At 57.1% G+C, this 15,745-nt stretch overlaps 1 protein-coding gene across 1 annotated transcript in view; it reads left to right on the top strand.

The window, feature by feature from the left end:
* grik4 (glutamate receptor, ionotropic, kainate 4) overlaps nucleotides 1–7,672 on the top strand; it is a 229,470-nt gene extending 221,798 nt beyond the window's left edge. Inside the window, exon 18 of the mRNA XM_072487735.1 lies at nucleotides 7,521–7,672. Coding sequence (XP_072343836.1) covers nucleotides 7,521–7,672 — 152 coding nt within the window. The remainder of the gene's footprint in view (nucleotides 1–7,520) is intronic.
* The last annotated feature ends 8,073 nt before the right edge of the window (nucleotides 7,673–15,745 follow it).

Below are 15,745 nucleotides of genomic sequence, written 5' to 3' on the forward strand. Positions count from 1 at the left end.
GTCTCGCCGTCTCATTCGCCAGATTTGCGATTCAGCTTCTCGCCGCCAACAAGGGGGAGCTGCTTTTAAACGCTCCCTCACCATAGTCAACACACAAGCATCGCGCAGACATGCTCCTCGCTTTGGGGATGCCTGACCAGGCTTCTCAACTCTGTGACTGAGAGACGGGGCACCGTGTTCCCCGAGGGGGTCGGAGGGCCAGCACCAGGGTCACCAACACTGCCTGGGAGGCAGTGCCAGCGGCTGTCAGTTCAGACAGCATGGCCATCAAGCGGCCGCTCACAATGCCCTTTCTTTATCCCCGCAGAAGATAGCCCATAATAAGCGGGAAAGGGCGAAGATGGGGGTCAGGATGCCAGAGATCTGCCATGAGGAATGGGCCCTGGAGATCGCGGGGTGTCCGAGGAGAGAGCAGTCACCGACAGCGAGGTTGGCCTGTGCCAGAAAGGTCAGATCCACTGTCCCTTCACCCAGGTGGCCCGTCTCTCAAGTGAGTTGTTCATGTCAGACAAAATGATCCTTTCCTCTCGCTGACTACATGTCCACAGCCCTGTAGCTACAGCACGTAAGGTGCAGATCCAGGTGCCTTTTAAAAGAGTTTAGGGTCTCTGCCTCCACCACCAATTCGGGCAGCGAATTCCAGACTCCCATTACCCTCTGCGTAAAAACGTTTTTCCTCGTGTCTCCTCTACACCTTCTGCCACTTATCTTGAATCCATGTCCCCTGGTTCTAGAATTCTCTGTCCAGAGAAACAATTTTATCCTCTCCACTCTATCTCTGCCCCTCGCAAATAACCCCAACCTATCCAATCTCTCCTCGTAGCCACACTTTTCCAGCCCTGGCAACATTCTTGTAAACCTCCTCTGCTCTCTCTCTCCAGAGCAATAACCTCCTTCCTGTAATGTGGTGACCAGAACTTCACACAATACTCCAGATGTGGCCTCACCAGTGTTTTATACAATTCCTATTTTAAAAATAAATTTAGAGTACCCAATTGTTTTTTTTTTCAATTAAGGAGCAATTTAGCGTGGTCAATTCACCTAACCTGCACATCATTGGACTGTGGGAGGAAACCGGAGCACCCGGAGGAAACCCACGCAGACACGGGGAGAACGCGCAGACTCCACACAGACAGCGACCCAAGACAGAATTGAACCCGGGTCCCTGGCGCTGTGAAGCAGCAATGCTAACCACTGTGACACAGTGCTGTCCTTTGCCACTGTGCCTTCCCAAAGGCTTTGGTCACAGGAGATGCTGCCGAAAATGCACAGCACTGAGGCCAACACTGCTAGAGTGGTGACCACTGTGAAACCCTGAGGACAACGTCCGCGTCTTGAGTGGTGGTGCCCAAGGCTTTGTTCAGTCTGAGGACCTCGACATCATGTCCCAGTCAATGAGGAACACGTACAAGATGCAGGTGGACATTGCCAAGGCACAGAGCATGACCCAGTCACTGAGGAGTAGCATCACCATGGTGTAAACAATGAGGATCCACCAGGACTGGCAGAGCCAGATGATGTTGAAACATAGAAAATAGGAGCAGGAAAGGCCATTCGGCCCTTCGAGCCTGCTCTGCCATTCATTCTGAGCATCCAAATCAATAGCCTGAGGCCGCTTTCCCCCATATCCTTTGATCCCATTCTCCCCAAGAGCTATATCTAACTGCTTCCTGAAAACATTCCGGGCGCGATTCTCCATTAGCTGACGCCGAAATCTCGAAACGCGATTGGGCGGAGAATGGATTCCGACGCCAAAATCACAGCAGCCGCCGATTTGACGCCAAATCACAATTCTCCGTCACCTCGCCAGCAGCGTCAATGCGGCCTGGAATGTAAGTACAGTAAACACCGTTTGTATATCATTAGTGGGCCTGAGACGGTATTCTCCGGGGCCTCAGCGATTCTCCGCCTCCGACGGGCCGAGTTCCCGACGGCGACGTTCACTTTGCTTTTAAAAGTCGTGAAACCGACGGCGTGGCAGCTAAGGGAGAGAGAGAGGGGGTAGGACACGGAGACGCGATAGTGGGGCCAGGCCAGACACTGGCCGGCCAGGCTGGGGGAACAGGCCGAGTGGCCAGGGTGACCCCATACAGGACTGGGGCAGTGTCCAGGCACGGACCATCCTTACTGTGACCTGCAAGGCAGCCATCTTACTGCGCACCCCACTGACCATCCACCTTGACCCCTGGTTCTGCAGAGTGACACCAGCAGTTTGGGTGCCCCCCCCTACCCCGCCCCCAGACAAACCCTCCACCATACCCCCACCACCACTCGGCTGCCACCCGCCGGCAGCCCACCTAGGGCCAGGCCCACTTTAGCCCCCCCGGGGGCACCAGACGGGAGCCACGGAGCATACCGCTGGCAGGGGTAGTGCCAGCCAACAGTACCCCTGGCAGCAGGTATGGGCGCCAAGGCCAGAGGCCCCCACAGTGCCGGCCACAAACGGGGCCAGGGGTGAGGAGGTGGGGGACATGCGGCAGCAGAGCCTGCGGTGCCATCCGAGGCCACATGTAGCCCGTTGGACCTGGTTGGGCATGGGGGTGTGCACCATACTATCATGCCAGCCTTTCACCCCCTGTAGACAATGGATATTGGAATCCAACCAGCAATGGCGGCCTTCTCGGGGGATGCCCTGCGTCTGTACGAGCTGGAGCTGCTCGAGGAGGAGGAAGCTGCAGCAGCAGCGGAGCGGGCAGCGGCGGAGCGGGCAGCGGCGGAGCGGGCAGCGGCGGAGCGGGCAGCAGCGGAGCGGGCAGCGGCGGAGCGGGCAGCGGCGGAGCGGGCAGTGGCGGAGCAGGCAGCAGAGGAGCGGGCAGCGGCGGAGCTGGCAGTGGCGGAGCGGGCAGTGGCGGAGCGGGCAGCAGGAGAACAGGAGGCAGCTGCCCAGGATGGAGAGCCAGCTGCCCAACAGGCCAAGGAGGAGGAGGTGCCAAGAAGGCGCATCATGAGGCCTCGTGTGTACCGGCACCGCCAGTCATTCGAGGATCTGCCGGCCGTCAAAGACTCCGGCTGAGCAGGGGGACTGTGCGACATATCTGACAGATAATGGTGCACCTGGCACCACGGGGGTATGGAGGAGGACATCTGCCCCAGGTGGCCGTCAAGATGACGGTCGCCCTGACGATCTACGCGACAGGGTCCTTCCAGGCGCCAAGTGTGGACCTGTGTGGGATCTTGCAGACCTCGGTGCACAGGTACATCCGCGCCATCACGGAGGCACGATATGCCCAGGCGCCTCAATACATCCAGTTCCATGTGGACCGAGCCCACCAGGATGCCCGGGAGGCGGGGTTTACCGTCATCGATGGGATACCCTCAGTCCAGGGAATGATAGGCGGGAGGAATTTCTTCAGAGGGTGATGAATCTGTGGAACTCTTTGCCGCAGAAGGCTGTGGAGGCCAAATCACTGAGTGTCTTTAAGACAGAGATAGATAGGCTCTTGATTAATAAGGGGATCAGAGGTTATGGGGAGAAGGCAGGAGAATGGGGATGAGAAAAATATCCATTGACCACACACCCTCCCGACTGCCCTGTTCCACCCTCCCAGGGTCTGTGTAACATCACCCCAGGGTGATGGGCCTGTGCCGACACTGTCAGTGGGTCAATATACAAGGCGGGAGAGTGATGATCACTCGCTGTGAGCTGAGCTCTGCTGCTCCTCAGTCTGTGCCAATGTCTGACTCCTGTCTCTCTGCTGACAGTGCTCACACGCATCATCTCCATGTGGTCTGCACCGGGGGCTCTTGCCGGGGGGCAGGGAGGGGGTGTGGGTTGGGGGCAGAGGGCAATGGGGGGCGTCCTGCTGTGAAGAATGACGTGACAGAGGCTTCACGTGGGTCAGGTGTTTTCATTGTGAACATTCAAAACCCTCAGTGCCCCGAGCTACACCCCCTCCCACTCCCCTCCCACCCTCAGTGCCCCGAGCTACACTCCCTCCAACTCCCCTCCCACCCTCAGTGGAAGCTACACCCCCTCCCACTCCCCTCCCACCCTCAGTGCCCCGAGCTACACCCCCTCCCACTCCCCTCCCACCCTCAGTGCCCCGAGCTACACCCCCTCCCACTCCCCTCCCATCCTCAGTGCCCCGAGCTACACTCCCTCCCACTCCCCTCCCACCCTCAGTGGAAGCTACACCCCCTCCCACTCCCCTCCCACCCTCAGTGCCCCGAGCTACACCCCCTCCCACTCCCCTCCCATCCTCAGTGCCCCAAGCTACACCCCCTCCCACTCCCCTCCCATCCTCAGTGCCCCGAGCTACACCCCCTCCCACTCCCTCCCACCCTCAGTGCCCCGAGCTACACCCCCTCCCACTCCCCTCCCACCGTCAGTGCCCCGAGCTACACCCCCTCCCACCCTCAGTGCCCCGAGCTACACTTCCTCCCACTCCCCTCCCACCCTCAGTGCCCCGAGCTACACCCCCTCCCTCTCCCCTCCCACCCTCAGTGCCCCGAGCTACACCCCCTCCCACTCCCCTCCCACCCTCAGTGCCCCGAGCTACACCCCCTCCCTCTCCCCTCCCACCCTCAGTGCCCCGAGCTACACCCCCTCCCACTCCCCTCCCACCCTCAGTGCCCCGAGCTACACTTCCTCCCACTCCCCTCCCACCCTCAGTGCCCCGAGCTACACCCCCTCCCACTCCCCTCCCACCCTCAGTGCCCCGAGCTACACCCCCTCCCACTCCCCTCCCACCCTCAGTGCCCCGAGCTACACTTCCTCCCTCTCCCCTCCCACCCTCAGTGCCCCGAGCTACACCCCCTCCCACTCCCCTCCCACCGTCAGTGCCCCGAGCTACACCCCCTCCCACTCCCCTCCCACCCTCAGTGCCCCGAGCTACACCCCCTCCCACTCCCCTCCCACCCTCAGTGCCCCGAGCTACACCCCCTCCCACTCCCCTCCCACCCTCAGTGCCCCGAGCTACACTTCCTCCCTCTCCCCTCCCACCCTCAGTGCCCCGAGCTACACCCCCTCCCACTCCCCTCCCACCCTCAGTGCCCCGAGCTACACTTCCTCCCTCTCCCCTCCCACCCTCAGTGCCCCGAGCTACACCCCGTCCCACTCCCCTCCCACCCTCAGTGCCCCGAGCTACACCCCCTCCCACTCCCCTCCCACCCTCAGTGCCTCGAGCTACACCCCCTCCCACTCCCCTCCCACCCTCAGTGCCCCGAGCTACACTTCCTCCCTCTCCCCTCCCACCCTCAGTGCCACTCAGCCATCCTCAATCTTCTTCAGCTTCCGTGCTCTGCCGCTACGTCTCGGTGTGTCCCAGGATGCACTCTGCTGCCTCTCTCGCCCTGTGACCTTCGATTCCCCTGGCGGGCGATCTCTGGAGGGCCTGGAGCCGGTGGGCCGGCGGTGGGAGGCCCCGGGTTGGCCTCCAGCGCTTCCTCGTCCCGGGCGGTGCCCGTGGGGGTCCCCCATGGGATGGAGAGGCATTTGGTGTGAGCTGCTGAGGTGTCTGCATCAACCGGCCCTGCCGGCCCTGGAGCCTCCCCATTGTCTGCACCATGGTGTTGAGGCCCTCAGTCATGGTCCTCAGTGACTGGGCCATGCTCCGGAGTACCTCGGTAATGTCCACCTGCGTCTGGGACAGCCCCGCCAGTGACTGGGACATGCTGCCGAGACCCTCAGCCATGGTCATCACTGACTGAGCGATGCCTTGGACACCACCACGCAGGACGCTGGCCTCGATCTGAAGGCTCTCCACTGCAGCTCCAGTGTTGGCCTCAGTGCCACGCATTGCCGGCGCCATCTCCTGGGCCTATAGCTTTTGGGACTCCTCCAATCGGCTATGCACTCGTCGGAGTGTCATTAACATCCCCTCCTGAACATCACGGTCGTGGCCTAGTGACTGTATCAACTCCGGGAGAACCTTGTCCAGAGGCTGGGCATCAGGCTGGGATCCAGCTGTGTCCTGGGATCCAGCTGTGTCCTGGGATCCAGCTGTGTCCTGGGATCCAGCTGTGTCCTGGGATCCAGCAGACCTCCATCTGCTCTCCCCCCGGACGTTCCTGCCTCCATCTGATGTGCATCAGCAACTGTGTGGTGCTCACCAGATTGTGCCCCAGAAGCCTCTCCATCGGTCACCCACCGAGGTGTGTGTCTCTACACTGGTGGGGGGGGGGGGGGGGGTGACAGCTGTGTTGCATCGATGGTGAAATCCTCGGAGCTCTCCTCCAAGGTGTTCTCTTGGGTGGCAAGGGGCTGGAGGGGGTGAGGGTCGTCCCCAATGGCCCAGCTCCATCAGATGGTGATCCTGTGAGAGAATGGGCAGTGCAAAGAAAAGACCATTTCATCTGACAGGAACAACTCACTTGAGGCAGGGTCATCTGGGTGAAGGGTCAGTGGACCCTCACCTCTGCGGCCCAGGCCAACCTCGCTGTCAGTGACTGCTCTCTCCTCGGACAACCCCTGCGATCTCCAGGACCCATTCCTTATAGGGGATGAGGATTCTGTTATCCGGCACCCCACCTGCCTTGGTCCTTTTCCATTGTGAGCTGCATGCTTTATGCATCAGTGGGGAGTCTAGGGCAAGTGACATGTGTGGATACCACAGCTGGACAGAGGTGGGTTGTGTTGGTGAAGCTGGTGGGGGATCATTTCCGGCCTTAAGTTCCATTAGATATGGGCGGCGGTCTCGCCCAGGTCAGCCGTCAGGAAGCACCCGGGAAGTAGCACCCAATACGGTACTTAGAACTTCGCCCATTGGGTCGCGCCCATTATAAATAGTACTGCATATTAGAATCCTTAGAAGGCTCATAACTCAAACTTTTGAAAACTTGAACTTGCATCGTACACTTGTAAGTCTTTATGTTTCTTTTTCAAAGACTACTGAGGTTTTGTCATCAGCTGAACCCTTACATCAGGAGCACAAGGAAATTGTTCACGTTTTGAATAGCAGCATTATGTGAGTCTCTTGATTCAAGGGAGTGTTTCCAGTAGTGAAGAGTGGCAACTTAGCCTGAAACCTGGCTGCGGGAAGTAACCAGAGAATTTAGAATTCCTACAGCACAGAAGGAAGACATTCGGCCCATCGAGTCTGCATCAACCTTCTGAAAGAGCACCCTACCTATGCCCACTCCCGTAATGCCACCTAACCCGCACATACTTGGACACTAAGGGGCAATTGATCATGGCCAACCCACCTAACTTTTGGACTGTGGGAGGAAACCGGAACACCCGGAGGAAACCCACGCACACACGGGGAGAAAGTGCAAACTCCACACAGACACTGACCCAAGCCGGAATCGAACCCGGGTCCCTGGCGCTGTGAGGCAGCAGTGCTAACCACTGTGTCATCGTGCAGCCCAATAACAATTTGTATGTTATCTTTCACTGAAGTCTAGTTCCATATGTACAGAGACTCTGAATGCTGATTTTGTAGCTGTTAATCTATAGTTTGCATATCAGCCAGTGAAACATGCCTGCTCATCTCCCCCACACACAATGGAAGGTTTTGCAATTCAGTGAACTGTCTTTCGTTGCCATTCTGTTTACTAATCGGTCTGTATTATTCCCACAGCTTCACTTTTTCGCAATGAATTTGACTTGGCCATTCTCCAACTTCAGGAAAATAACCAACTGGAAATGTTAGCGCGGAAGTGGTGGGACGGAGGGAAATGCCCAAAGGAAGGAGAGCTCAGGGCAAAAGGTGAGGCTGAAGCATTGCATTAATGTGTCTCTGAGAGTTGTTTCATACAGGCAGAGAATGAGAATATTTCATTATCCTAGAAATCAAACAGAGTTCTTCCATCCCATGGATTTTTAAAAAACTCTGCTACCTGTATCCTAACTCACATCAAGTCCCTTCACTCATTAACCCTGCACTTGCTGATCTACACTGAGACCAATATTGATGTGTGGCGGGGGGGGGGGGGGGGGGCAAGGTGAATGGGTGGGTGAGTGTCACAGAAAGTGAAAGCAAGGGTGGGTGAAAGGTCGGGGCCGGGGTGGGTGAAAGGTCGGGGCCAGGGTGGATTTCAGTAAAGCGTTTGATAAGGTTCCCCACGGTAGGCTACTGCAGAAAATACAGAGGCATGGGATTCAGGGTGAATCCTGTAGAAGGATGGGTGAGTAAATTTGCAAATGACACTAAAGTCGGTGGAGTTGTGGACAGTGCGGAAGGATGTTACAAGTTACAGAGGGACAGAGATAAGCTGCAGCACTGGGCTGAGAGGTGGCAAATGGAGTTTAATGCAGAAAAGTGTGAGGTGATTCATTTTGGAAGGAATAACAGGAAGACAGAGTACTGGGCTAATGGTAAGATTCTTGGTAGTGGGATGAGCAGAGGGATCTAGGTGTCCATGTACATAGTACCCTGAAAGTTGCCACCCAGGTTGAGAGGGTTGTTAAGAAGGCGTACGGTGTGTTAGCTTTTATTGGTAGAGGGATTGAGTTTCGGAGCCATGAGGTCATGTTGCAGCTGTACAAAACTCTGGTGAGGCCGCATTTGGAGTATTGCGTGCAATTTTGGTCACCGCATTATAGGAAGGATGTGGAAGCATTGGAAAGGGTGCAGAGGAGATTTACCAGAATGTTGCCTGGTATGGAGGGAAGATCTTATGAGGAAAGGCTGAGGGACTTGAGGCTGTTTTCATTAGAGAGAAGAAGGTTAAGAGGTGACTTAATTGAGGCATACAAGATGATCAGAGGATTGGATAGGTGGACAGTGAGAGCCTTTTTCCTCGGATGGTGATGTCTAGCATGAGGGGACATAGCTTTAAATTGAGGGGAGATAGATATAGGACAGATGTCAGAGGTAGGTTCTTTACTCAGAGAATAGTAAGGGTGTGGAACGCCCTGCCTGCAACAGTAGTGGACTCGCCAACATTAAGGGCATTCAAATGGTCATTGGATAGACATATGGACGATAAGGGAATAGTGTAGATAGTCTTTAGAGTGGTTTCACAGGTCGGCGCAACATAAGAACATAAGAACTAGGAGCAGGAGTCGGCCATCTGGCCCCTCGAGCCTGCTCCACCATTCAATGAGATCATGGCTGATCTTTTGTGGACTCAGCTCCACTTTCCGGCCCGAACACCATAACCCTTAATCCCTTTATTCTTCAAAAAACTATCTATCTTTATCTTAAAAACATTTAATGAAGGAGCCTCTACTGCTTCACTGGACAAGGAATTCCATAGATTCACAATCCTTTGGGTGAAGAAGTTCCTCCTAAACTCAGTCCTAAATCTACTTCCCCTTATTTTGAGGCTATGCCCCCTAGTTCTGCTTTCACCCACCAGTGGGAACAACCTGCCCGCATCTATCCTATCTATTCTATTCAGAATCTTATATGTTTCTATAAGATCCCCCCTCATCCTTCTAAATTCCAACGAGTACAGTCCCAGTCTACTCAACCTCTCCTCGTAATCCAACCCCTTCAGCTCTGGGATTAACCTAGTGAATCTCCTCTGCACACCCTCCAGTGCCAGTACGTCCTTTCTCAAGTAAGGAGACCAAAACTGAACACAATACTCCAGGTGTGGCCTCACTAACACCTTATACAATTGCAGCAGAACCTCCCTAGTCTTAAGCTCCATCCCTCTAGCAATGAAGGACAAAATTCCATTTGTCTTCTTAATCACCTGTTGCACCTGTAAACCAACTTTCTGCGACTCATGCACTAGCACACCCAGGTCTCTCTGCACAGCAGCATGTTTTAATATTTTATCATTTAAATAATAATCCCTTTTGCTGTTATTCCTACCAAAATGGATAACCTCACATTTGTCAACATTGTATTCCATCTGCGAGACCCTAGCCCATTCACTTAGCCTATCCAAATCCCTCTGCAGACTTCCAGTATCCTCTGCACTTTTTGCTTTACCACTTATCTTAGTGTCGTCTGCAAACTTGGACACATTGCCCTTGGTCCCCAACTCCAAATCATCTATGTAAATTGTGAACAGTTGTGGGCCCAACACTGATCCCTGAGGGACACCACTAGCTGCTGATTGCCAACCGGAGAAACACGCATTAATCCCCACTCTTTGCTTTCTATTAATTAACCAATCCTCTATCCATGCTACTACTTTACCCTTAATGCCATGCATCTTTATCTTATGCAACAACCTTTTGTGTGGCACCTTGTCAAAGGCTTTCTGGAAATCCAGATATACCACATCCATTGGCTCCCCGTTATCTACCGCACTGTTAATGTCCTTAAAAAATTCCACTAAATTAGTTAGGCACGACCTGCCCTTTATGAACCCATGCTGCGTCTGCCCAATGGGACAATTTCCATCCAGATGCGTCGCTATTTCTTCCTTGATGATAGATTCCAGCATCTTCCCTACTACCGAAGTTAAGCTCACTGGCCTATAATTACTCGCTTTCTGCCTCCCTCCTTTTTTAAACAGTGGTGTCACGTTTGCTAATTTCCAATCCGCCGGGACCACCGCAGAGTCTAGTGAATTTTGGTAAATTATCACTCGTGCATTTGCAATTTCCCTAGCCATCTCTTTTAGCACTCTGGGATGCATTCCATCAGGTCCAAGAGACTTGTCTACCTTTAGCCCCATTAGCTTGCCCATCACTACCTCCTTGGTGATAACAATCCTCTCAAGGTCCTCACCTGTCATAGCCTCATTTCCATCAGTCACTGGCATGTTATTTGTGTCTTCCACTGTGAAGACCGACCCAAAAAACCTGTTCAGTTCCTCAGCCATTTCCTCATCTCCCATTATTCAACCTCCCTTCTCATCCTCTAAAGGACCAATATTTACCTTAGCCGCTCTTTTTTGTTTTATGTATTTGTAGAAACCTTTACTATCTGTTTTTATATTCTGAGCAAGTTTACTCTCATAATCTATCTTACTCTTCTTTATAGCTTTTTTAGTCGCTTTCTGTTGCCCCCTAAAGATTTCCCAGTCCTCTAGTCTCCCACTGATCTTTGCCACTTTGTATGTTTTAGCAACATCGAGGGCTGAAGGGCCTGTACTGCGCTGTAATGTTCTACATTCTATGGGTGAAAGGACGGGGCCGGGGTGGGTGGGAGGATCGGGTCCCGAGCGGGGGGAGAAGGAAGGAGCCGGGGGGGGGGGCGGGGGGGGGGGGGAGAGTAGGGTCGGGGGAAGGTCGGGGCGGGGGGAAGGTAGGAACCGGGGTGGGAGCGTTGGGGCCGGGGAAAGATAGGGGCCGGGGTGGGGGGGTTGGGGCCGGGGGGAAGGTAGGGGCCGGGTGGTTAGGGGCCGGGGTGGGTGAAAGGTCGGGGCCAGGGTGGGGGGGGGGGGGGGGTAGGGGCCGTGGTGGGTGAAAGGTCAGGGCCGGGTGGGAGGAAGGTAGGGAGGGTGGGTGGGAAGGTCGGGGCTGGGGCCGGTGAGAGGGGGGGGATGAAGACAAGTTGGCAAGTGATTTTAATTCCTGGGGTTTTTAATTTTCCTATTTGAACACTCACCTGAATCCAACGGGAATGAAAAGTCGTCGGCGGAATTCTCCGTTCCTAAGTGTTGACGCCGGGGCAGGATTGGTGGATTTCCACAACAGCAAAGCTGCCGGCGCACCTGGATCGATTCAGCGACTGTGGAGGGTCTCGGTCCGGGGCCACGGGGAACACACTCGATTCCAATGGGAACTTTGCCGGGTCTGTGATTGACACTCAGGAGGCTGACAAGCTGCAGCTGCACTCACACATCACACTCCCCGCGCACATCACACTCCCCGCGCACATCACACTCCCCGCGCACATCACACTCCCCGCGCACATCACACTCCCCACACACATTACACTCCCCACACACATTACACTCCCCACACACATCACATTCCCCACACACATTACACTCCCCACATACATCACATTCCCCACACACGTCACACTCCAAACACACGTCACACTCCCCACACACGTCACACTCCCCACACACGTCACACTCCCCACACACGTCACACTCCCCACACACGTCACACTCCCCACACACGTCACACTCCCCACACACGTCACACTCCCCACACACGTCACACTCCCCACACACGTCACACTCCCCACACGCGTCACACTCCCCACACGCGTCACACTCCCCACACGCGTCACACTCCCCACACACGTCACACTCCCCACACACGTCACACTCCCCACACACGTCACACTCCCCACACACGTCACACTCCCCACACACGTCACACTCCCCGCGCACGTCACACTCCCCGCGCACGTCACTCTCCCCGCGCACATTACACTCCCCGCGCACATTACATTCCCCGCGCACATTACACTCCCCACACACATCACACTCCCCACACACATCACACTCCCCACACACATCACTCTCCCCACACACATCACTCTCCCCACACACATCACACTCCCCACACACATTACACTCCCCACGCACACTCATCCCAGACAACAAGGTGACAGCGAGGAGAGCAGCCCTGGGGTTTACTGATGTCGAGCTGGAGACCCTCCTGGAGTCCCTGTACCCCGGCCTGGGAAGCAGGCTGCCAGCTGCAGCCGTTCACTGTGCCTGGGCGCAGGTGGCAGAGACGGTCCTTCCTCCAGTAACACTGCCCAGACCAGCCGGCAGTGCCGGGAGACCCCTCCTCAGGGCGGCCAGGGTCAGCAGGCAGCGCTGTGCCCTGGCACCGACCCCACACACCCGTAACCCCCCAGTCAGCACCGTGCCCTGGCACCGACCCCACACACCCGTAACCCCCCAGTCAGCACCGTGCCCTGGCACCGACCCCGCCCCACACACCCGTAACCCCCCCAGTCAGCACCGTGCCCTGGCACCGACCCCACACACCCGTAACCCCCCAGTCAGCACCGTGCCCTGGCACCGACCCCACACACCCATAACCCCCGCAGGCAGCACCGTGCCCTGGCACCGACCCCGCCCCACACACCCGTAACCCCCCCAGGCAGCACTGTGCCCTGGCACCGACCCCACACACCCATAACCCCCCCAGGCAGCACTGTGCCCTGGCACCGACCCCACACACCCATAACCCCCCCAGGCAGCACCGTGACCTGGCACCGACCCCGCCAGACACACCCGTAACCCCCCCAGGCAGCACTGTGCCCCTGGCACCGACCCCGCCAGACACACCCGTAACCCCCCAGGCAGCGCTGTGCCCCTGGCACCGACCCCGCCAGACACACCCGTAACCCCCCTGCCCCACCTGGAGGATGGTCGCACCCTCACCCTGCCCCACATGTCGGTACCCATACCGGCCGTCATGGCCACTGAGACCACCAGCTGCCCACCCCCTGGGCTGAATGTGTTGGACTGTCTCACAGTGATTTTCTGTCCACTCCCCTGTTGAATGATGCCCATAACTGCAGGGAGCGGGAGAAGCCTCGACGGGGACCACCGGACCTGCTGCCTCTCACCGTGGCAGAGCCGAGCGCCCTGGACCTGGACCGGTGGGCCTGAGGAAAGGGAAGTTGCTGGGGTGGAGCTTGGCTGTCTGCGAGAAAGTTGCGGTTTGACACATGTGTGTCAACCCTTCCAGCACCACCCCTCTCCCACCAGCCCGGTGCTGTTAGGCGATTTGGACATTCTGAATTCTCCCTGTGTACACGAACAGGCGCCGGAATGTGGCGACTAGGGGCTTTTCACAGTAACTTCATTGCAGTGTTAATGTAAACCTACTTGTGACACTAATAAAGATTATTATTATTGTCTTGTGTCTTACAGGACCTGCTGGTGATGGGGTAGGTCCATCTGGTGTCTCCCGCCTCCAGCCACAGCCAGTGCCGTGCCGCGATGACTATACCGACACGGAGTTGACTCGTATGCCTGAGACGCAGGAAAAGCCGGCACTCGACTCCGATGATGACACTGATTTTTTGTCACAGCCTCTCCAACACCCTCCACCATCCCAGATACACACCCCCTGGTCGGGTACTTTGGTGAAGAGGCTCCTGACCAAATAGCTGATCCAGTAAAGCAGGTGGAAGTAGGAACTCCCGAGGCAGCAGGCGGTCAGAGGGCAGGTTGACCCCAGGAACTAGCTGCCGTCTAAGAGGGTTTTGGGCTTCTGGAACGGTCAGTCCCATCAATGATGGAGATGCAGTCACAGAGCCAGGGACGACATGAGGGGTTGTTGGTGAGCACCTGCAGGTGCAGTTGGAGGAGTCCAACCTCGTGCAGGAGCAGGAGGTGGTGCTGCCCATGCGTCCCACCCAGGCCAGCGCCACATGGGTGGCTTACACGGTGGGGGCATTGGTGGGGCGACGATTTCGGCACTGGATCAGCATGTCCAAGGCCTGGGCAATCTGCGCAGGTGCTGGCCGAGGCCCAGGACAGAGCTGCCCTCTCACAGGCAGCCATGTGCCTCAGCCACCTGGACATTGCAGCGACGCTCCTCAGCGTGGCCCAGTCACAGCAGGCCACGGCTGGGAACGTCGGCGCCATTGCCCAGGTGCTGGCCCACGTGGAGCAGACACAGAGGGAGGTGGACCAGTCCGAGGGAAATGGCGAAGTCACTGGCTGATGTGGCGCAGTCCCAGATGGAGCATGCGAACTTGCAGACCCCGGGCGAGACGAGAGCGGGCCTCCAAGACTGGCATCGCCAGGTGGTGGGGGGGCCTCAGGGGATAGCTCCACTCACACCCCGTACCATGGAGTAGCCCGGGGTCCATCAGGCACCCCGAGAAAGGAGGGTATAATGGGGACTATGCCAGTGACTCCCGCAGTAGAGATGCCGGAACACCGCTGCACCTCGGACTCTCCCCCCCACCCCCCCATCTCTGGTGGACAGCGGGCAGAACAGGGCGGCACCATGCCAGCCGGGACACACAAACAGCAGCCGGGCCTATCCACACCGGCTCGCCCCAGAAAACGGCCGCTAACAGGGACCCAGGTCGCAGGGCGGGAATCACAGCAATCTCCACTCCTGATGTACCAATCCACCTAGACGTAGCGTTAGGGCCCGTAAAGTCAGGAGGTTAGGCACCAGTTCAGTTGGCATGTGTGCTGGGCATAGTATATTGATAGGATTAGAAGGTTGTGAGGGGTGGGCTGGCCTGTACTGGCCAGAGAGGAGGTGTTGCATGGGTGGACGTTGCAGATGGGCTGGGCTCCTCACCGTTCCCACCCCATCAACGCCCCGGAGAATCGCAGGCCGAATTCCTGCGTGCCATGCGGGTTGCCAGCGGTATCAGCTGTCCAGCACACGGAGCTGCTGATCAGGGACGCCTATGTCGCTGGCATAAAATCTAACTACATCCGCCAGCGCCTGCTAGCAGGGGGTACACTCGGCCTCCAAGAGACAGTGCAGCTCTCAAATTCATTTGGAAGTGGCCTTCCATAACATGGATGCCTTCACCTCCGACCACGCGGCACCCTCGTGGGCACCGCCATCACCCGACCCGGGTGCGTCACAAGCCTGTGCCGCGCAGCGACCCGCCAACTCCGGAGGCCCGAGATGCTACTTCTGTGGCCAGGGTAAGCACTCCAGACAACGCTGCCCAGCACGGAGCGCGATCTGCAACGGGTGCGGAAAGAAGGGCCACTTCGCCAAGTCTGCCAGACCCGACCTGTTCCTAAAGTTTCCAGACCCAGCAGCAGCAGCGCTGCGTGTTGCATGTTGGGATTACCCCCATCGACCACGCCACCCGCCACATGCGATCCGTGGGGGCCCCCATCGACCATGCCACCCGCCGCATGCGATCCGTGGGGGCCCCCATCGACCACGCCTTCCGCCACGTGCGACCCGTGGGGGCCCCCATCGACTACGTCTTCCGCCACGTGCGACCCGTGTGGGCCCCCATCGACCATGCCACCCGCCACGTGCGATCCG

Source organism: Scyliorhinus torazame, chromosome 21 (genome assembly GCF_047496885.1).
Source record: "Scyliorhinus torazame isolate Kashiwa2021f chromosome 21, sScyTor2.1, whole genome shotgun sequence".
Taxonomy (NCBI): domain Eukaryota; kingdom Metazoa; phylum Chordata; class Chondrichthyes; order Carcharhiniformes; family Scyliorhinidae; genus Scyliorhinus; species Scyliorhinus torazame.